Below are 23,150 nucleotides of genomic sequence, written 5' to 3'. Positions count from 1 at the left end.
CTCATCTCTCACTACTTTCAACTATTGCCCCTTAGCTCTAGCTACACTGTGAAGTCCCTGTATGTCCCTTCTATGCCTTTGCTTATATCGTATCTCTTAAAGGATCCCTACCATTTCTGCCAGTGTAAATTCCATGTGGTTTCAAGGCTTGATAATGATTCATTTCCTCCAAGAAATCTTTTCTAATTGACCCCCTCCCACAGTAACCTTTCTCTTAAAATCTTCATGCCTTTCCCACAACTAAGATCTGACCTGAAGAATATCTGAATTGCAAGTCACTCCAAATTGTGAATTAAGAAGAGTGATTTAGGCCCTTATGAATTACAAAATAAAAAGAACATTAAATATTTTGGATGGTATGGTCCTTCTTATAGTTTTGTCTTATTGAACTAAAAAAAATCCTTTAAAGGCGTTCATAGGCTCAGTCAAAATCCTGGTCCTCTTCATTCTAACCCTATTCTATAACAACTGAATTCCTTAGTCCCTAAATTCTCCTGCAGTGGGGTTTCTCTGTGACACATCCTTTAAGCTGAGGAGGAGATTACGTATGAGATATGCACCAAGAGTCTCTAGCCTTTTTCTCAAGCTTTAGTGGGGAAGTGAGCCATCAGTGATGGGTGGGGTGAAGAGCATAGGTTACTGGGAGTCAGAACACACAGATTCAAATACTGAGTCTGCAACTTATGATGTCATGTTAGGCAAACAGCTTAACCTAAGGCTCAAATTCCTTTTAATAGTAAAGTAAAATATAAAGTTCCCTCTGCACAGGACAGAAATCTGGATGAATAAATCAGATAGTATGATTGAACATGTTTGGTACTGTAAAGTAATCTTCGTATGTTATTTAGTTATTTTCATAGATGGTTAAAGGGTTAGAATTTTAAATCAAAAAATATCGAGAGCCGTGGAGGCAAGAACTAGTATAAATAAGATATCAGTGTACTAAACATGTGAAAACTGAAGAATAATTTAAAACTAAAGAGTGCTAGGTACCTTTCTGATAACACATTATAACAGTAGCCCATTCCTTTATTTCTATGGTTTTTAGACATTTTTGAAAGTGCTTTCATTAATAAAATTATTTTCTAAATTTTCAGCATCTCTACAGATGGGCTTTAAATTTAAGGATCTAAAAGCCTTTGTTAAGTTTATTATAAGAAGAAAAGAGAAGCTCAAATAAAAGGAAATAACTTTTCTAAGGTGAATGAGGAATCAGCCAGGAAAAACTTCAGTCTTAAGCACAGGCTTACATTGACTTTGTGTGCTGTAGAATCCCAAATTTATTACCCATTTTCTCCTTTTAGTAAGTACTTTTTGACTTTCAATAAAACAGAAATTTTATTTAAAAGGCAGGCTGAGTGTGTATTTTGTTGGCACTTTTCACCGACACATATTATGACAACTGTCTGAAGTAGTTTACACACTCCAGCGTCATGTTCTACTTCATATCCTGCTCCTTAACAGCCTTAAACTTAAGTCAGCTAGGAGCTCCAACAATGTGTCAGACAAATTTTATTAATTAACAAGAAAAGTAAACCTGGGTCTAGAGATGATTATTACTGAATCACCAGTAAGAACAGATTAGACGTTTTACATCCTGGGAAGCCTCTGCTTTTACCTTCCCACAGGTAAATGTCAGCTTACATTTGGCCTCGATGTGAAAGCAGTTATTGGCAAAATTCCCCTAATGCCCCATCAGGTGTAATGTAATCTTACTGTTGCAAATTTGTTAGAACGCTTTTCTTTTCTTTTATACTGTAACCAACACAAAAAATGGCTTCCTAAGTGACATTAACTCCAAGCTTTGGTTCAGTGCCAAAGAGAGTTAGCTCACCTGCCAATTATATCTTGAAGTAGAAACTACAGGGGCATTGAAATAAGCCAGTTTAAAAACACAATCATTCAGAGAGAAGGCTTTACACCAGCAGGAAAGGGCAGGTAATGTCTTTCCTCAAGTTAAACTGACCTGGTTGCTACGCCTGCTAATCAATCCTAAATACACAGTTTCTAGGCAGGAAACCATTTCATTTGTCATTTATTAAAGGAGGCTCCCCCTGACTGGGTTCCAAGTCAACAAGGACTCACAAATCTCTCTCCCGGAACTGTATTTCCTGGTTCAGGCTGGTTCTGAATGGAATCAGATCCTGTGGCTAAGTAATCAGTAAACTAAATAATCATGGAGACCGGAGGTTTGTCAAGGCAAAGTTGTGATGCTCTACTCTTAGCTCTTTATTCTTTTCTTGAGCCAACAATATCTGATATGATAATAATCCAGAGCAAAGGGCATGGGGCTTTCTCCCAGAGGGTCAGAAAGAGGAGAAATCAGTTACCTAGAAAAATTTCCAGGGGAAGTTAGAGTTTATTTAAGGTGAATTTCAGAGAATTGGTTGGATTTAGATAAGCAGAAAATATAGGAGAGCATTATTAGGCTGGAAAAGTGGCCTTAACTAGTATATGGAAGAGGAAATGTGTACGTTAAGTTTTGAGACGAGTAATCTGGCTAGAGCAAAAATGTATTTGAATTTCTAGCTATAAAACCTGAAAGGGGAAACTTGGGATTCAGGACAAAGCATGGGTAGACTAGCAGGTGAATTATCTATCCTAAAAGTACTTTTTGGTTCATGGACCACTCTACACTTTGCAAATGATAAAAGCAGTGGTCAGCAAATTTTTGGAGGCTTTATTCTACATCTTCGTTAATTCACTCCCTTCTTCAATTCCACAAAACAGGAGGACTGAGGCTACCCACACTCCCTCTATCTTTTGTCTGCTGTGGCATGAAGTGACCAGACTAAGTTTGTGAACAGAGACATGGCTGAATATGACCTCAGGAAACAGCCCATAGACAGGCAAGAAAACGGATGGATGGTTGGGAGGAAGAGTGGTGTAGGTCCTCCCTATTCATGAAAACTTCCTCTCACATTTCAGATCCACGCAAGTCTTACAAGTAAGCAGAATGGACAGTCTTAAATCCCCAAATATCAACCTAGCTGCTTGTCTTCCTATCATTTTACTTAATTTGGTCCTTAGGTCTTTTCCGTTTTCAAAAAAGTCCCTTATAAAATGCAAATACCCCCCCGAAAGGAGTTATGGTTTAAAAATTAGTTACCACTTTACTATCTAATAGTTAAAACAGCTTCAGTGTTCTAGAAAAAAATTAGAATATATTTCTCCTCCCAAAGATTCTATAATCTATAATCAAATATATTCGATAAATAGCTCCCTCTTGTAAATTCACAATGCAGATTAGCACTGAAAAGGCATTAAGAAGTCCAGTAGTAAAAAAAATTTTAAGTATTTTCAAACCTCTTTAACTACTAAACCCAAACCTCTTTAACTACTAAACCCTATTTCCCCTACAGAACACATACATTTTAAGATAGAATTTTTTAAAACAAGTTTAAAAAACACAAAATTAAAATAAATCAATGATTAATAATAGGGCACAGAAGAGACCATTAGGGTGGGGTGCATTAGGAAAACAAAGACATCTTTTCTACTTTATAACTTTGTTCAAAAACATCATGTCACTGGTTACAGATTCCCGGTTTAAAAGACAGACCCTAATGTAAGGATGCATGACCTACTCTATAATTATTTGTCCCTTTCCAAACAATGTTAAGTTAATATTAATTTAGGCCCATTCCTAAAGCATTATGAGTTCTCTCTACCACTCATTCCCACACTGTGACCACAAGTAGAATGAATCAGAAAACTAAATATAGCATAGGATTTTTAAGTCTTTCTCCACTATGTAGAGTAGTTAAGAGTTAGGAATTAAAGAATTTGGTGAATGGCTAACCATCTTTTATAAACGATCATTTTTGTGCTACTGATATCAAAAGCAACTTAACTTACCAGCTCTGCAATTCAGCAAAAGCTTGTTTCATTTTCTTAATGGAAGCATCCATCTCTTCTTTAACTACAACTCGATATCGTGCAAGAGACACTGTGCAGCGCTGGAGGTCTTTCACAGATTTTTCAATATTAGAACCTTGGAAAAAACCCCAATAAAAAAAGGAGCACAGGTGACTTGAAAGCTGGATCTGAACACCTAAGCATGTAACGTAACAAATGTCACGTGGACTAAGAATACTTCCTAAACGGCCACACTCCTCAACAAAAAACTAATGTTTTCATAGATTTTTTTTTTTTAAGTAAGTATCGTGGCCAAGATGGAGTAATAGGAATTGGATTTACCCTTCTGTCTTAAAAAACTTCAGACACACACAAAATATATGAAACAATGGTTTTCAGACAATGAACAATAGGCAGTACTTCTCACCCACTACTCCCCACTCCCCTGCGAAGAAAACAGACACAAAAGAAGTGAGGCCTATGACTGCCCCAACTTACTGCCATAAGAGAGTTTCCAGGCTGCAATGCAAGGAGGAGAAATCCTAAACTGAGCCTGGAAGTCTCCCTGAATTGAGGGGACAGAGTTGAGAATTCAATGAGGCCAAGGTGGCTAGAATTCTCAGGGCAGAATACTGGAGAGGAGAAAGCTACACAAAAATGAAAAAATTGTACAAAGATCTACAGAGGATTCTGAGTGCATGGGTGTGCAGAAACTACCTGAAACAGGGAAAAGAACCACTGGAAAGCAGCAGGGGGAATAATCCTCAGAGCTTACGCAGATCAGGAATAGTTCATGTTCATACCAGCCAGAGTGGGGCACCAGGTAGAGTTCTTAGAAGGGTACTGCCTCAGTAATTAGCTCTAGACTAAAGGCTGCTCTATTTCCATCTAACAAAGCTTAAAAAAGCAAGCTTCAGATTGTTTCCAAATAACAGTCCCAGAATAAATCACAAGAATATTTAAAGAAATACAAAAATATCTAGCAATCAACAAAGAGAAATTCACAATGTCTGGCATCCCATAAAAAATTACTAGAGGCAGAAAAAAGTATGACTGATCCATAATGAAGAGAAAAATCAATGAATAGAAACAGGTGCAGAAATGACACAGATGTAGAATCAAGTAGGTAAGGACATCAAAACAGCTAATATAATCAGATACCATATGTTCAAGAAGGTAGAGGAAAAGCATAAGCATGTTAAGGAGAGAAATGGAAGATATTTAAAAAGACCCCAACTGAACCTCTAGAGATGAAAAAAAAACCCAAAAACCCACAATGTCTGAGATGAAAAATACACTGGATTGGATTAACAGCAGATTAAAAACTATTAAAGAAAAAAGATTAATAAATTTGAAGATGTCAATTTTAGAAACTATCCAAAATGAAATGAAACACAGAGAGAAAAAGACTAAAAGAAAACCTGTCAGTAGGTACCAGATTTTCAAAACTCTCTAAATAACAGGATTTAGTAGAATACAATTCACCATGTAGACATTACAAAATTGGTAAAGTTCTCTCTCGGTAGTACAGTTTGAAGCATTATATGTGGGTAAGCCAACACTGTAGATAAAGATGAAATATATTTACCTACCCAACACATTTTAACCAGTTTCTGAGAGTTCTATTAACCTTTTTATATTCACCAATGTCAAAATTATTACAACTGGTAGTTGGAATAACTGATCTAGCAAATTGCCAAGATCTGTAATGTGCCAAGATACAGATTTTCAATTTTTTATTTAAATCCTTCCTCATCTCAACTTGATTTCTTTAAAATCTACCTAAAAGCTTTCAAGCCCTGTGCCTTTATTTTTGCTTGACTAAATCGTCTCTGACTTGCCTTTCTGCACCAAGTTGAGGGCTATGTTAGAAAGATGAAAAAGGAGAGCTTCGCTAATTAAATTTGGCTCATGTGGAATAAATAATTCAATAAAGAGCTACAGGTTACAAGTGTCTTTTACATTTCTCTGTTTCATTTGTTCAGGTGAGTGGACTGCCATGCTCAGATGTATGGCAGAAGGGCTATTATCTCTATCTGTTTAATTATTGGCTGATTATTTAAATAACTATTATAGTTAAAAAAAAAAAAGCAAATGGCTACCATCAGTCAATGCTAAGTAAATGCTTAAGAAAAAATGACCTTGTTTAAAGCTATAGTCTTACAGGTATCAGTAAGAGCATGAAGTTGTGAAGAGAAATTAAAATATTTCTTCAAAGGGTCATTTCAGAGATGGCAGAGCTTTTTACTGTTGAGTCAACCAGGAGATAAAAGTGAAGAAAATAGCACAGAAATGTTGCAGTAAAGCAAATAAAACAAACAGGTTAATGTTAGCAGAAAAGTCATCCTGGCATCCTTGACTTTCGCTCACAAAAACGATCCCCATTATTGTAGCAAGACTGTACAGCATCTAAACTACTATCAGACTCCAACTGTGTACACAAAACGGGGAAAGGGTGGATAGACACTGCCTGGAAAACAGAAAAAGTATTACCTGCTGCCCATTCTGAAACCTTACCTATGAGAACAAAGATAATTTGCCCTCTTTAGCTAAAAACACAGATTTTATTGTTTTCTCTCAAAGGAAGGCCTCTGATTTACCTAGCTTTTTGTTGGTGGAAGAGAGTGGAACATCTTCCATTCCTAGATTTGAAAGCTGAGGTCCTATGGTAGGTCTTGAGAGAGATTTGGCAGCATTTCTATTCTGTTGAGAATTCTGAGCAGAGTGCACAGTCAAAGGCCTGGACTCAAAATCAGAGACACCATTCTCCAGCATGGATCCTGTCAAAGGAAGAGGCCAGTATATTAGAGCACAATTTAGGGGTAAATCAAGCAGTCTTAAGTATACACAAAGAAAAAAGGTAAAAATGCGCCAAAATGATGCCTCTTTAAAGGTTGTGAACAGAATCAACTGACAAAATAGAACAAAGAGCAGAGTCAGTGAGGCTATGAGTATTATCTGGCTTAGCCCTAAAAGGCTTCAATCCTAATTGAAGAGGAGGATTCTTTGTTAACCCATCTCCAGATAGGCTAGCTCATTCCCTGTACCTTGGTAACTTCCTTGTAGTTCTGGGCACAAGGAAGTGAAGAGAGTCAGTATCACCACCTTCTGACAAGCTTCTGTAAGTTAGGTCGAGGAAAAGAGTTTTACACTGTCCCAGGGAAAGAAGAGTTTTAAAAGCTTTAGGGAATAGAGAGGGCAAAGAGTTAGGAAATGAGAGGAAAGCTAGTTCAGAAAAAAATGAAAGCCATTGACTATCTTTGGTTTGTTTGAGGTGCTATGTTTTTCTCTAAGTCTTTGTGTGTGTGTGCATGTGAACTAATCAATAAAAGAACATCTGAAAAGTACAGCATAATTTTAAAATTGGCATTACATTTATAAAGCCAGCAGCAACAGAGCAAGGGGAACTGGATTAACAAACAAGTAATTACAAAGCCTATTTTAAAAAATATATTCCCAATATCTTCCCAGTACTCATCAAAATGGTTAATGAAACAAAAGGTACAAGATACCTGAATTTACAAATAAAACTAAACTTAATTCTTTACTAAAAAACAAATGTGGGACTAAAAAAACCAACAGTCTACTTATAATGAAAGCCATGGGATTACAGTTATGCTTATATATTCCTCATTGTGTTGGGTCTTAGAATAATAATATCAACATCAGCTCATCATCATCATTTTCCTTAATAAGTGTGAAATTAAAAAAACATCTGGGGCTTCCCTGGTGGCACAGTGGTTGAGAGTCTGCCTGCTAATGCAGGGGAGACGGGTTCGAGCCCTGGTCTGGGAGGATCCCACATGCCGCGGAGCGACTAGGCCCGTGAGCCACAATTACTGAGCCTGCGCGTCTGGAGCCTGGGCTCCGCAACAAGAGAGGCCACCATAGTGAGAGGCCCGCGCACCACGATGAAGAGTGGCCCCCGCTTGCCGCAGCTATGGGAAGCCCTCGCACAGAAATGGAGACCCAACACAGACAAATAAATAAATAAATAATAATTAAAAAGTGCTAAAAAAAAAAAAAAAAAATCTGAAGGTCATGTTCTGTAATCTCTAAGTACTACGGGACTATTAGAAGATTTCCATAAGGCTGATTTAGACTAAAATTAAAATATGAGACAATGGAACAAGAATTATATTTTTCTAGGCCTTTGATAATTACAAAATATGACTCTTTCACATAAGAGGTAACAAAACTAAAAAGTAAAAGACTAACTAGATTTAATTTATTGATTGGTTTCTCAACCAGGAAGCCCCTGTATTTTTCAATAGAATGGAACTTTTCAAAGATCTGTTGTTAATATACTCACCTGTTCTATCCAGCATATCTTGTGTGGCAGACTCAGGATCCTCCAATTCTCTGGCATCTATTGAAAGTGCCTCCATACCTTCACTGAGTGAGTCCACAGACTCAGTATCATTGATGGCGCCGTTGACATGGTAACCATTAATACCACCTTTCTCTGAGGAAGGCGCAGACTGTTCCTCTTGAATGGAAACCAGTTTATTGGAATCTGGGATACTGTTACTTGGTTCTGCTGCAGGTTTTGGTTTGCTTTTCTTCTTTTTGTTCTAATGGTTATTAAAGATTTGAAAAAAAGAAAAGAAAAAGAACACCCCCCACAATCCAGAGAGGTAACTCCAGCTGCCCAAAGGCAACCAATGTTACCAACTTCTCATTTGCTCTTCCAGAAACTGAACACATTTTTGTATATGTTCAACTACTGACTAACATAACTATGTAAGATACTTTGGATAAACTCAAACACATAAAAATAAAATATTAAAGCATGGCAAAACCCACCATAAGAAAGATCAAAAGATAAATTGAAAAATGTGAAAAAAAATGTGTAATATATACAGAACTAAATATAAAGAGAGAGCTCTAACAAAAAACAAACAAAACAATAACCCGACAGAAAAAGTGGTGTAGGATATAAACATATGGAATGAAGTGAAACTTCAGTCTAATAAAGACAAATTAAATCTGCACTGCAGAGGATGCTGCATCAGAAATCTGTCTCCCCACCTAGACAACAATTACACTGGCAGAATCTGTCTAACTATTTTGGAACTCTGGAGTCTATTGAAGGCTTATAATTTCCAGAAGACTTGGATGGTAAATTGTGGTTAATTTCAGTCAATTTCAGATCTGAGCTCTGTAGCAGATACTCACCCCCCACCCCCAGCTAGGGAACAGGCAGCTGTGCACCTGTTCTTGGAACAGCTGGCACGTAGCTTGCTGAAGCCAGGGTAGGCAAAAAGGAACCTGTCCTTCAAATATCTGGGATCTGTGTTGTGATCACTGACTGCTGCTTTTGATTACAAAGGTAGAGACAAAGAGGAAGGCAACCACTGTTGTTGTACCTCCTCTCACTGTTGCAAGCCCCTCCCCCTCTGGCTGAAGTGACCTTCAGGGGAATTAAAGGGGTGGTCCCCTTCCTCCCCACTTCATTTTTCTTTATTCCCTTTTGGGAGCCAGATATCAAAGACTAGGACGTTCAAAAACAACTGCATATATAGAAAAAATTTCAAAGTAACCAATGCATGCCCAGGGAAAAGCTTAGAAAAGACCTGAGAAAACCTTAAGTTTACACCTTAGGCTGACCCTTGGTCCAGAGACAGCTTACAACAATTTAAAAATATAATAATAACAAAAACCAGCAAATCTGGAGAAAGGGGGAGAATCTGATTTCCAGAGTGATCAAATTATTAGATTAAAATGTCTAGTTTTCAACAAAAATATCGCAAGGCACACAAAGAAACAAGAAAGTGTGGCCAATACAAAGGAAAAAAATAAATCAACAGAAACTTGCCCTGAAAAAGACCTGTTGGGAGATATATTAAAGAATTTAGGGACTTCCCTGGTGGCGCAGTGGTTAAGAATCTGCCTGCCAATGCAGGGGACACGGGTTCGAGCCCTGGTGCAGGAAGATCCCACATGCTGCGGAGCAACTAAGCCCATGCACCACAACTACTGCGCCTGCGCTCTAGAGCCCGTGAGCCACAACTACTGAGCCTGTATGCCACAACTGCTGAACCCTGTGCGCCTAGAGCCTGTGCTCCACAACAAGAGAAGCCACCGCAATGAGAAGCACACATACTGCAATGAAGAGTAGCCCCTGCTCGCGGCAACTAGAGGAAGCCCATGTGCAGCAACAAAGACCCAATGCAGCCAAAAATAAATAAATAAATTTAAAAAAAAAGAATTTATTTTTTCATCCAAAGATTCACTTTAATTATGTAAACTTGGATTCGTAATATGTTCCCAAGCTAGCAGTTTCTGTAAGGAGAATTTTTTTTCCTCAAATGCCTAGTGCATTTTTTGTTTTGTTTTTGTTTTTAATTTAAAGACTTTAAAACAACAGTCTTAAAGATGCTCCAAGAACTGAAGGAAGATGTGGGAAAAGTCAAGAAAACAAAGTACAAACAAAATGGAAATATTAGAAAACCTAAAAAGAAATCAAAAAAGAAATTCTGGAGCTGAAGAGTATGATAACTTAAATTTTTAAAAAATCACTAAAGGGATTCAAAGGCAGAAGAAAGAATCAGTGAATTTGAAGATAGCACAATTGAAATTATTGAGTCTGAGGAAGAGAAAGAAAAGACTGAAGAAAAGTGAACAGAGCCTAAGGGACCTGTGGGGCTCCATCAAGCAAACCAACATAGCATCGTGTAAACTGGAGAAGGGGAGGAGGGAAAGGGAAGAATGTTTGAAGAAATAATGGCTGAAAACTTCCCAGATCTGGTGAAAGACAAGACTATAAACATCCAAGAAGCTTAATGAACTCCAAGAGACAGTGAGACACATTGTAATCAAACTTTCAAAAGACAAAAACAAAGAGAGAATCTTGAAAGCAACAATAGAGAAGCTACTTGTCACACACAAGAGATCATCAGTGAGATTATTAGCAGATTTCTCATCAGAAACTTTGGAGGCCAGAAGGCAGATATAATCAAAGCACTAAAAAAAAAAAAAAAACACTTGTCAACCAAGAATCCTATATGTGGCAAAACTGTCTTTCAAAACTGAGGGGTAAATTAAGACATTCCCAGATAAACAAAAGCTGAGGGAGTTCATAACCACCAGACCTGCCCTGCCAGAAATGCTCAAGGGAGTCCTGTAACATGAAATGAAAGAACACTAGATGGTAATTTGAAGGCATATGGAGAAATAAAGAACTTGATAAAGGTAAAATACGTAAGCAATTACAAAAGCTAGTATTATTGTAACAATGTTTTGTAACTGTACTTTTTGTTTTCTACATTATTTAAAAGACTAATACATTAAAAAAAAAAAACCAACTATCAGTCTAAAACCTAATATTACTGCAACTTTGGTTTGTAACTCCAGATCTTGTTCTCTACATAATTAAGAGACTAATGCAGTTAAAAGAATTATTAGTTTATACTTTTGGGCACACAATGTATAAAGATGTAATTTTGTGACATCAACAACCAAAAAGGGTGGGGATGGAGCTGTAAAGGAACAAAAATTTTGTATGTTATTGAAGTTAAGTTGGTATAAATTTAATTAGAGTGTTATAACTTTAGGATGTTAAATGGAATCCCCATGGTAACCATAAAGAAAATAGCTACAGCTTATACACAAAAGGAAATGAGACAGGAATTTAAACATTTCACTACAAAAAATTGATTAAACACACAAAAATACAGTAATGTAGAAAATGAGGGACAAAAAATCTAAAAACATTGAAAACAAATAGCACAATGAAAGAAGTCCCTCCCTATCAGTTATTACTTTAAATGCAAATGGATTAAACTCTATAATCGAAAGACTGAGAATGGCAGAATGGATAAGTACACACTATCTAACTATATGCTGTCTACAAGAGACTCACTTTATATTTAAAATCACAGATAGATTGAAAGTGAAAGAATGGAAAAATATATTCCATGCAAATAGCAACCAAAAGAGAGCAGGGATGGCTGGACTCATATCAGACAAAAATAGACTTTAAATAAAAAAAGCTTACAAGAGACAAAGAAGGACATTATACATTAATAAAAAGTTCAATACAGAAAGAAGATTTAACAATTAGAAACATTTATGCACCTGACAAACCCAGACCATCAAAACATATGGAGCAGGGACTTCCCTGGTGGTCCAGTGGTAAAGAATCTGCCTTGCAATGCAGGGGATGCAGGTTCAATCCCTGGTCAGAGAACTAAGATCCCACATGCCGCGGGGCAACTAAGCCCACGAGCCACAACTACTGAGCTTGTGTGCCTCAACTACAGAGCCTGCGTGCTGCAAACTACAGAACCCATGTGCTCTGGAACCCGCATGCCACAACTACAGAGCCCACCCGCCCAGCCTGCATGCCACAACTAGAGAAGAGAAAACCCGCACGCCACAACTAGAGAGAAGCCTGCGCGCCACAATGAAAGATCCTGCATGCCTCAACAAAGATCCCACGTGCTGCAACTAAGACCTGATGCAGCCAAAAATAAGTAAGTAAATAAATAATAAATCTTTTAAAAATTATATATATGGAGCAAGAACTGACAGAATTGAAGGAAGAAATAGACAGTTCTACAATAATACTTGGAGACTTCAATACCCTACTCACAGTAATGGACAGAATAACTAGACAGAAGATAAGTAAAGAAATAAAGGATTTAAAGAATGCAACAGACCCACTAGATCTAACAGACGTATACAGAACACTCTACCTAACAACAATAGAATACATATTCTTCGCAAGTGCACGTGTGACATTTTCCAGGATAGATGATACGCTGGGGCACAGATGAAGTCTCAACAGATTTTAAAAGATAGGTATCATACAAAGTGTCTTCTCTGACCACAATGGGATAAAGTTAGAAATCAGTAACAGAAGAAAAACTTGAAAATCTACGATATTGTGAAAATTAAACAACACATTTTAAAACAATGACTGGATCAAAGAAGAAATAACAAGGGCAATTAGAAAATACTTAGAGATAAATGAAAATGAAAATACAATATACCAAAACTTACAAGGGGTGCTAAGGAAGAAATTTACAAATGCTTACCTTAAAAACTAAGATCTCAAATTAACAACCTAGCTTTATAACTTAAGGAACTAGGAAAAAAATAAATAAAAAGAACAAAGTAAACCCAAAGCTAGCAGAAGGAAGAAAATAATAAAGATTAGAGCAGAGATAAATGAAATAGAGAACAGAAAAGTAGAGAAAATCAATAAAAGCAAAAGTTGGTTCTTCGAAAAGATCAACAAAATTGACAAACATTTAGCTAGATGGACTAAGAAAAAAAGAGGGAAGATTCAAATTATTAAAATAAGAAATGGAAGTGTGTACATTACTACCAATTCTATGGAAATAAAAAGGATTCTAAGAAAATACTATGAACAATTGTACACCAACAAATTGTATAACCTAGATGAAATGTTTAAATTCCTAGAAACAAAACCTACCAATACTAAATCATGAAGAAATAGAAAATCTAACTAGTAAGGAGATTGAATCAGTAATCAAAAATTTCCTGACAAAGAAAAGCGCTGGACCCAATGGCTTTACTAGTGAATTCTACCAAACACTTACTCTTGTCAAACTTTAAAAAACAAAAACAAAACAAAACAAAAAATGGCTGAAGAGAAGGGAACATTATCTAACTCTTTCTATGAGGCCAGCATTACCCTGATACTTAGCCAGACAAAAACACTACAAAGCAATATCCCTTATGAACACTGATGCAAAAATTCTCAACAAAACAGTACCAAATCAAATTCAGCAGCATACTAAAAGGATTATACACCATGACCAAGTAGGATTTATTCCTTGAACACAAGAATGGTTCAACTTAAGGAAATCGATCAATGTAATACACCATACTAACAGAATAAAGGGAAAAAAAACCCCACATGATCATCTTAATTGATGCAGAAAAAATATGTGACAAAATTCAACACCTTCTTATGATAAAAACACTAAAAAATGGGGATTAGAAGAAACCTACTTCAAAATAATAAAAGCCATATATGAAAACCCACAGTGAACAATGGTCAAAGACTAGAGCTTTTCCTCAAAGATCAGGAACAACGTAAGAATGCCCACTTTTGCCACTTCTATTCCACACAGTACTGAAAGTTATAGCCAGGGCAATTAGGAAAGAAAAAGAAATAAAAGGCATCTAAGTGGGAAAGGAAAAAGTAAAATATGTTTGCAGATGATATGATCTTATATGTAGAAAACGCTAAAGATTACACACACACACACACACACACACACACAGACACACACACACACACAGTTAGAACAAATAGATAAATTCAGCAAAGCAGCAGGATATAAAGTCAACACACAAAAATCAGTTGTACTTCGGGGGACTTCCCTCGTGGTCCAGTGGTTAAGAATCTACCTTCCAATGCAGGGGACGCGGGTTCGACCCCTGGTCAAGAAACTAAGATCCTACATGCTGTGAGGCAACGAAGCCCGTACACTGCGACTACTGGGCCCACGTGCTCTGGAGCCCACACACCACAACTAGAGAGAAGCCCGCACACCACAATGAAGAGCCTGCGCGCCGCAATGAAAGATCCCATGTGCTGCAACGAAGATCCCGCATGCCACAACTAAGACCCAATGCAGCCTAATAAATAAATGAATAAATAAATAAATATTTAAAAATTAAAAATTTAAAAAATAAAAAAATAAAAATAAGAAGTGGGGGCGGGACCAAAGAATCCAAAAATAAAAAAAATCAGTTGTACTTCAATACATGAACTAACAATCTAAAAAGTAAATTACAAAATAAGTCAATTTACAATAGCATCAAAATGAATAAAATACTTAGGAATTAACTTAACCCAAGGAAGTGAAAGACTTGTACAATGAAAACTATAAAACACTGTAGACAGAAATTAAAGAAGACATAAATAAATGGAAACACATTACATGTTCATGAACTGGAAGACTTAATATTAAAATGTCAGTAGTACCCAAAGTGATCTACAGATTCAGTGCAATCCATATCAAAATCCCAATGATATTTTTTGCAGAAATAGAAAAACCCATCTTAAAATTCATATGGAATCTCAAGGGACCAAAACAATCTTGAAAAAGAGGACCTAGAGATTATCATACTAAGTGAAGTCAGACAGAGAAGGACAAATATCATATGATATCTCTTATATGTGGAATCTAAAAAAATGATACAAATGAACTTACTTACAAAACAGAAACAGACTCACAGACATAGAAAACAAACTTACGGTCACCAAAGGGGAAAGGTGTGGGGGGCGGGGAGGGATAAATCAGAAGTTTGGGCTTAAAATATATACACGACTATATATAAAATAGATAACCAACAAGGACAGGGAACTATACTCAATATCTTGTAATAACCTACAATTGAAAAGAATCTAAAAAAGTATATGTGTGTGTGTGTGTATAACTGAATCACTTTGCTATATGCCTGAAATTAACACAACACTGTAAATCAACTACATTTCAATAAAAATTTTTTAAAAAAAGAAAAAGAGGAACAAAACACGAAGACTTACACAACTTGATTTCAAAACTTACTACAAAGCTACAATAATCAAAACAGTGTAGTACTGGTATAAAGACAGACATATAGGGACTTCCCTGGAGGTCCAGTGGTTAAGACTCTGCCCTTTCACTGTAGGGGGAGCGAGTTTGATCCCTAGTCAGAGAACTAAGATGCTACATGCCGCACAGCATGGCCAAAAAACTTAAAAAAGGACAGAAAAAGAAAAAAAAAAAAGACAAACATATAGGCCAACGGAATAGAATAGAGAGCCCAGAAATAAACTCTCATAGATATGCTATATGCCTAAATGATTTTTGACAAGGGTGCCAAAACCACTCAATGGGAAAACGACAGTCTTTTCAACAAATAATGCTGGGGAAACTGGAATGTCCACGTGTAAAAGAATAAAGTTGGACCTTTACCTAAAACATTATACAAAAATTAACTCAAAATGGATCAAACATTTAAATGTAAGACCTAAAACAATAAAACTGTTAGAAGAAAATGATGTAGGACAAAAGCTTCACAATACTGGATTTGGCAATGATTTCTTGGATATGACATCAAAGGCACAGTTAACAAAAGAAAAAAAACAGACAAATTGGACTTCATGAGAAAAAAGGCAACACACAGAATGTGAGAAGATATTTGCAAATCATATATCTAAGGGATTAATATACAGAATATATAGAGAACTTAAACTCAACAACAACAACAACAACAAAAACCACCTGATTAAAAAATAGGCAAAGGACTTGAATAGACATTTCTCCAAAGAAGATATACAAATGGTCAAACACATGAAAATGCTCAATGTCACTAATCATAAGGGAAATGAAAATCAAAACTACAATGAGATATAATCTCATACTCATTAGAATGGCTATTATCAGAAAAAACAGAAAACAAGTGTTAGGCTGTTGATAAACTGGGACTCTTGTGCACTGTTGGTAGGTATATAAAATGGTACAGCTGCTGTGGTTCCTCAAAAAATTAGAATTATCGTATGATCCAACAATTCCGTTTTTGGCTATATACCCCAAAGACCTGAAAACAGGGTCTCGAAGACATATTTGTACATCCATTTATTCACAACAGCTAAAATATGGAAGCAACCCAAGTGTCCACTGATGGATGAATGGATAAACAAAATATGATACATACATACAATGGAATATAATTCAGCCTTTAAAAGGAAGGAAATTCTCTAATATGCTACAACATGGATGAAACTTGAGAACATTATGCTAATTGAATAAGCTAGTCACAAAAAGACAATTACTGTATGATTTCACTTATATGAGTTATCTAAAGTAGTCAAAATCATAGAGACAGAAAGTAGAGTGGTGGTTGCCAGGGGCAGAAGGGAGGTGGGAATGAGAGTTACTTTTTAATAAGTATAGGGTTTCAGTTTTATAAAATGAAAGGAGTTCTGGAGATGTATATTTGAAAGATGCTAAGAGTAGATCTTAAGAGTTCTCATCATGACAAAAAAAATTTTTTTGATACCATTATGGTGCTGAATGTTAACTAGACTTATTGTGGTGATCATTTCACAATACATATAAATACTGAATCATTATATTGTACACCTCAAACTAATATAATTTTATGTGTCAATTATACCTCAATTTTTTAAAATTAATTTTTATTGGAGTATAGTTGATTTACAAAGTTGTGTTCGTTTCTGCTGTACGGCAAAGTTAATCAGTTATACATATACATATATCCACTCTTTTTTAGATTCTATTGCCATATAGGTCATTACAGAGTATTGAGTAGAGTTCCCTGTGCTATACAGTAGGTTCTTATTAGTTATCCATTTTATATATAGTAGTATGTATATGTCAATCCAGTATGTTACCTCAATTTTTTTAAAAAAAGAAGTAAAATATAAACCCTTCGTTGGCATATTAGTCCAGATATTGACTTAGAATAAAAGCCAAAAACAAAAACAAAAACAAAAACAAAAAAGAAATGGAGAGAGAAAGATCTGGAATGGTTAAGATGGTAAATTTTATGTGTACTTTACCACAGTAAAAAAAATTTGGAAAAAAACTGCACTATAATATCATTTTTCAGCTATTGGATTAGCGAAGTTCAAAATGTTTCAGAACACTGTAGGGTTGAGGGTATAAAGAAACAGGCATTTTCATATATCACTTGTGGGAGTGCAAAGTGGTATTCTCTCTATAGCAATCTGGTAATACTTATCAAAACTACAAATACATATACACTTTGACCCAGCAATTCCACTTCTAGGAGTTTATCCTAGGTGATACTAACACATGCAAAGTAATATATGTACAAGGTTATTCACTGAAGTATTGTTAATAACAGCGAAGGATTGCAAACAACCCAAATGTTGATCAATAAAGGAACGGTTACGTAAGTTATGGTACATCTAAACAGTAGGATGAGTATACATTCATAAAAAAACCACGAAAGCTCTTTATATATTGACATGGAATAAGCTCCAAGATATATTACATGAAAAAGGAGCAAGCAAAGAGGAGAATATATATTCATATTTGCTTATATATATGCATAAAATATCCCATAAGATACATAAGAAATTGATAATACAGTTTGCCTCTGGTGTGTGGAACCAAATGGCTGGGAACTATCCCCAGGGATAAAGATGTTTCAGTATATTCACTTCTATAGCTTTGAATTTTGAGCCACATGAATATATTACCTATGCAAATACTAAAATTAAAACAAACAAAAATCCTTTCCCTTTTATTTTGTCAAACCACAGCTCTACTAGAAATACTTAATTCTATTTCTAAGGCTAGACTGACATGACTGAATTAATTTTACCCTAAACCCCTTTCACAGCCCTAACAGGAATACTACTGTAACGCTAGATATAATTTTTTCCTCTCAACAGCTCTCATCTCTCTTTCTCGTAAATACTTTCTCCCATGTGAACTGGCTAAGTTTTCATATCACTGTCCTATGTATATAATACCTGTCCCAGTAACTGTTCATGGTCACATCCTATTGAACTAATCCCAGCAGTTAACTGAACTAGATTTGGGTGTTTGGGACTGCCAAACTGAAGCCATTTTTCTTTCTCCAAATTTTAAGAAATTTATGTCTCCAACACATACTTTTCCAGCTTCATGCATATCTCACATCACTAATAACCTATTATCCTGGGCCAATAAATTAATAAGCTGCTGTTCTCCAGAACACACACTCACGTTAGGTGAAAGCAATGGGAAGAAGTTAAGCAAATATTCAAAGCTACAGGTATGGAGAGCTTCAGGGGAATCTATAGTAGTATTAAGTTCTTCTTGGAAAAAATTCTCAAGGGTCATTGAGGTCAAGCCTGCTTAAATCAAGACTTAACAGAACTCCTAATGAAGTGATGTGGAGTCATCAAGAAAGTATTCCAGGGGCTTCCCTGGTGGCGCAGTGGTTGAGAGTCTGCCTGCCAATGCAGGGGACACGGGTTCGAGCCCTGGTCTGGGAAGATCCCACATGCCGCAGAGCAACTAGGCCCGTGAGCCACAACTACTGAGCCTGCGCGTCTGGAGCCTGTGCTCCGCAACAACAGAGGCCGCGATAGTGAGAGGCTCGCGCGCCGCGATGAAGAGTGGCCCCCGCTCGCCGCAACTAGAGAAAGCCCTCGCACAGAAACGAAGACCCAACACAGCCAAAAATAAATAAATAAAAAAGAAATTAATATGTTTTAAAAAAAAAAAAAAAAAAAGAAAGTATTCCAGAACTCCAGCACTAACCTAATATAGACCCTAAAGAGATTTCATAGAGATACTTGATTGAAATTCACACTTCAAGCACTTCCTAAAGAAACCACATTTAGAGTAAAGAGCTATGGGAAGCATTCTGAGGCCAGCTAGTATCCTTTGGGGAAAGCATTTTGGTTTTAAGTGGATAAGGAGAACTAGTATGTTAGACACTGTATTAAGTACTTGCATTTGTTAACATTATTTTCCTATTTTATAGATAAGCAAACTAAGGCACACTAAGGTTAAACAATATTCCCAGGAAATAAAGCCAGTAAGTAGTGAAAAAGGATATAAATCCAGTTTTGACTGACTCCACAGCCCAAGTGCCTTCTACCTCCCTGAACTGGACCATCAGACCCCTCTGCATAGCTAACAGTAGCAAAGCCCCTCTTTAGGATTTAAGCCAAAGCTCATTAGTATCAGAGATTACAACACAAGTGGTCTGACCTAAAAATCTGAACTATTTTAACTGACCTATGATATGAATTATGTTGAAAACCGCTGGACTAGATCACTTTCTCTAGAGGAGCTCTGCTTTCCTTGACATGCTCTCTAGTTTCATCGCTGCCTAATATTAATATTAATAATATTAATACCCTCCACAATTGTACCATGGCAGAGTCACTCTGCTTCCTGCCTAAAATCACATGGAGGAGAATGTGTGGTATTCTATGTACATAGCTGTGTTTCAATGTCATAGAAGAAAACTTTTCTTAACCAGGTAAACTGAAGATGCATATGTAAATCTTTCAAATATTTTTGCAGAGCCTAAATTTTTTTATAATACAAATATCGATATCAGACTTCTAAATTTAATTCATTTTTACCTTTTTCTTGCCTGTTACTGTCCATTCTTTGAGTACTTCACTGGCACTACCTGTAAGAGAAACCAATTACATATTTTTTCTACCACATGCATGCTTAAGCAGAAATTAGTGTCCCTGAATTTTGTAACTGCTGGAAAATCTCCAAAGTTCCCAATAGGAAAAGTTAAGGTTCAAGTCTCTAAGCTAATGTAATGAGATAATCATATCATGCTTACCTTTTAGAATACCTGCCCATTTAGATCCCCCTTCTCCATTCAATTTCCTCAGTAAGTTCTTCCAAGAAGAGACTAATGTAGCCTGACCATTTTAAAGATTCTTTTATTTATATATCTTTGACCGAATACAAAGATGACTGGTTTCAGCCCAAGTATGGTATCCTCTCTCCTCCAGAAGATTACACACCACCTTAGCTACACTGTTTCAGAGAGAACTGTATACTACCCTAGACCCAAATATTAACATTATAAAGAAAACAGATGAAGACGAAGAAAAACCTTACAGTATTTGGACATGTTTATTCTATACTGGTAAATTCAGAAAAATAGAAACAGGGAGACCTATTCTGATGTTGCTGTCACTGTTCAATGATGCGATAGCTTTAGGCATTTTTTCCCAAACAAGTTATATGGAAAGAAGTTTGTAAAACACTCCTCAACTCTATAAATCAGAAGGCTTGGCTAAGCCTACCATTTTTTGTATGGTAGATAAGGACACTCAAACCCATATATTTGAATCACTTGCCAGAGCCAAACTAAATGGTACTGGAGCCTGAAAAAGAATGTTGAGTCCCTGAATCTGCCATCTGTGGCTAAGCTACTGGACCACTACTTTGTCATTGTTTCTTAAATTCTTAGTAAACCCAACTCCAATCAAGTCCCTTATACCACTGGCCACCTAATTTCTTCTTAACTGCCATTAGAGAACGTTCTGAATAAAATGATGGAGTCTTCTCAGCTTGTCTCTTATTCCAGGTATTATATGGCTTATGAACGAATTACTTCTAGGGCTGAAATAGGGAGCTTTAAGAGATATCTTTAAAAATGGCATGGTATGTTATGTTATCATGGCGTCTGCTATATCATCTATGAAACACCAGATTGCCAAATGAATGTTATAGAATGCTGAAGCAACTTCTATTTGAACAAATACAAACTTATAAAAATATTGAGCTAGGATTACCTTCCATGAATGCTTGTACTGTTTTGTCCACACAATTATCAAAGTGCTGCAAAACCAGGATAATTTCATTGTTACTCTTATTGGGAACTATTGCACGTACTGCATTTATCTGGAAAAGAAGACAAGTTCATTTAATTCTAATATCAGTAGGTCAGTTGGAAACTGAGATCTAATACAGAGAATAACAGAAAGGGTACCATTTCATTTTTAACAAGATATATCACTCTTTAGTGTCAGTGTGAGTACATACAACCAACTCACTGGGAATGATTAATAGATGAGTGATAACAGTACATAAAAATTAATTTCAAAACTTAGAAAAGCAGAACATTTCTAGAAACAGATTTGTGCCAGGGGATTTCCCTGGTGGCACAGTGGTTAAGACACCACGCTCCCAACGCAGGGGGCCCAGGTTCGATCCCTGGTCAGGGAACTAGATCCCACATGCTTGTTGCAACTAAGAGTTCACATGTCACAACTAAGGAGCCCGCATGCCGCAACTAAGACCCAGTGCAACCTAACTAATTAATTTAAAAAGAAGATTTGTGCCAGATTTTATTTCAAGAAAGGGTGGTTTAATTTAGGTATCAGGTATTAATTTAGCATCAACATTTCCTCATTTTTAGCAAACTATAGAGAAAGGTGGGAAGTTTAACGAGCCACCAACAATAACAGATTTTTGTATAGCATTTTTCAAAACATTTACTTCATATCATTTAATTGCATAATAACGCTTAAAGATAATTTAAATTATTATAAACTATTTCAGGCATATAAAACATAATGAACACTCACTATATGACAGCCAGTTTAATAAAATAAAATATATGCAACTGAAGTACCCATGAAGTCTCCCCTAAATCCCATTTCCCTCCTCTCCACAGAGATCTCTACCTTGAATTTGGTGTTATTTTGATACATGTTTTTGTACTTTTATGATGTATGTATGTATCCACAGGTAATACACATTACTGTTTTGCATTACATAAATATTATCATATCGTACATGTCTATATTCAATTTGCTTTTTCATGTAACAATTTTTTTTAGATTTATTTTTCATGTTGATAAATGGATCTTATTCATTTATTTTAACTGCTACATAGCATTTCCATTGTATGAATATAGCCAATTTATTCATTCTCCTGTTGATGGACATTTACGTTCTTTCCAATGTTTGGCTACTATGAAAAATGTTATAATAAATATTCCTATGCTTATGCTTACTTGCTGAATACTCAGTGCCTATGACAATGTTTAGCAAATTGTTAAAAAAAAAACAACAAAAAACCAAAAGGGTGTTCTGTGAACAGTGAGAGGATGCCTCTATTGTATATAACCACTAGTAGAATTCCTGAACAGTAGGGCATCTACAGTTTCATTAGAAATGCCAAATTTCCCTTTAAAACAGGGTATTCCAATTTTGTCAGTTATTCCTAAGGTATTTTATATCTTTTGAGATTAAAAATATATACTTTACAATAATTGCATATTCTGTTTTCATTTTTGTATATCGATTTTATATCCAGCTATTTTGATGACTTCATTGTTCCTAATAATTTGTTGCTTTCTTGGTTTTTCTATGTAGACAACAGTATTGTCTATAAATAACGGCAGTTTTTTTTTTCTTCCTTTCTAATCCTTATAATTTTCGTTTCTTGTCTTACTGCACAATGTGAAATTGGTTATTTCTTCAAGAAGACCTGATTCTTTTTGGTAGAAAGTGGTAGTTAGAAACCAAGATCTAAGAGCTAGGTGTGTTTATTGCTACCAGGGAGTCATTATTTCTAGGTCCTTTCAGTGGATAGAGCTAGGAAATTTTGTTTCTTACAACATAAGTTCATATATAATAATAAAAGTTCAAATATAGTATTAAAAGGTTTGGTTTTTTTGCGTGCCATGTGGCTTGCAGGATCTTAGTTCCCCGACCAGGGATCAAACCCAGGCCCTCTGCAATGAAAGTGCAGAGTCCTAACCACTGGACCGCCAGGGAATTCCCCAGCTATGC

At 36.0% G+C, this 23,150-nt stretch overlaps 1 protein-coding gene across 1 annotated transcript in view; it reads right to left on the bottom strand.

Moving 5' to 3' along the window:
• Nucleotides 1-23,150, bottom strand: part of SPATS2 (spermatogenesis associated serine rich 2) — a 141,421-nt gene that overhangs the window by 16,804 nt on the left and 101,467 nt on the right. The window contains exons 4-8 of the mRNA XM_059935829.1: nucleotides 21,143-21,251; nucleotides 19,964-20,013; nucleotides 8,171-8,432; nucleotides 6,459-6,638; nucleotides 3,859-3,994 (exon numbers count right to left, since the gene is read on the bottom strand). Of these exons, the coding sequence (XP_059791812.1) occupies nucleotides 3,859-3,994; nucleotides 6,459-6,638; nucleotides 8,171-8,432; nucleotides 19,964-20,013; nucleotides 21,143-21,251 (737 nt within the window). The remainder of the gene's footprint in view (nucleotides 1-3,858; nucleotides 3,995-6,458; nucleotides 6,639-8,170; nucleotides 8,433-19,963; nucleotides 20,014-21,142; nucleotides 21,252-23,150) is intronic.

The sequence above is a fragment of the Balaenoptera ricei genome, chromosome 10 (assembly GCF_028023285.1).
Source record: "Balaenoptera ricei isolate mBalRic1 chromosome 10, mBalRic1.hap2, whole genome shotgun sequence".
Lineage (NCBI taxonomy): Eukaryota > Metazoa > Chordata > Mammalia > Artiodactyla > Balaenopteridae > Balaenoptera > Balaenoptera ricei.
Note: the sequence above shows the minus strand (reverse complement) of the source record. Positions and strands in the feature narration are given on the sequence as shown.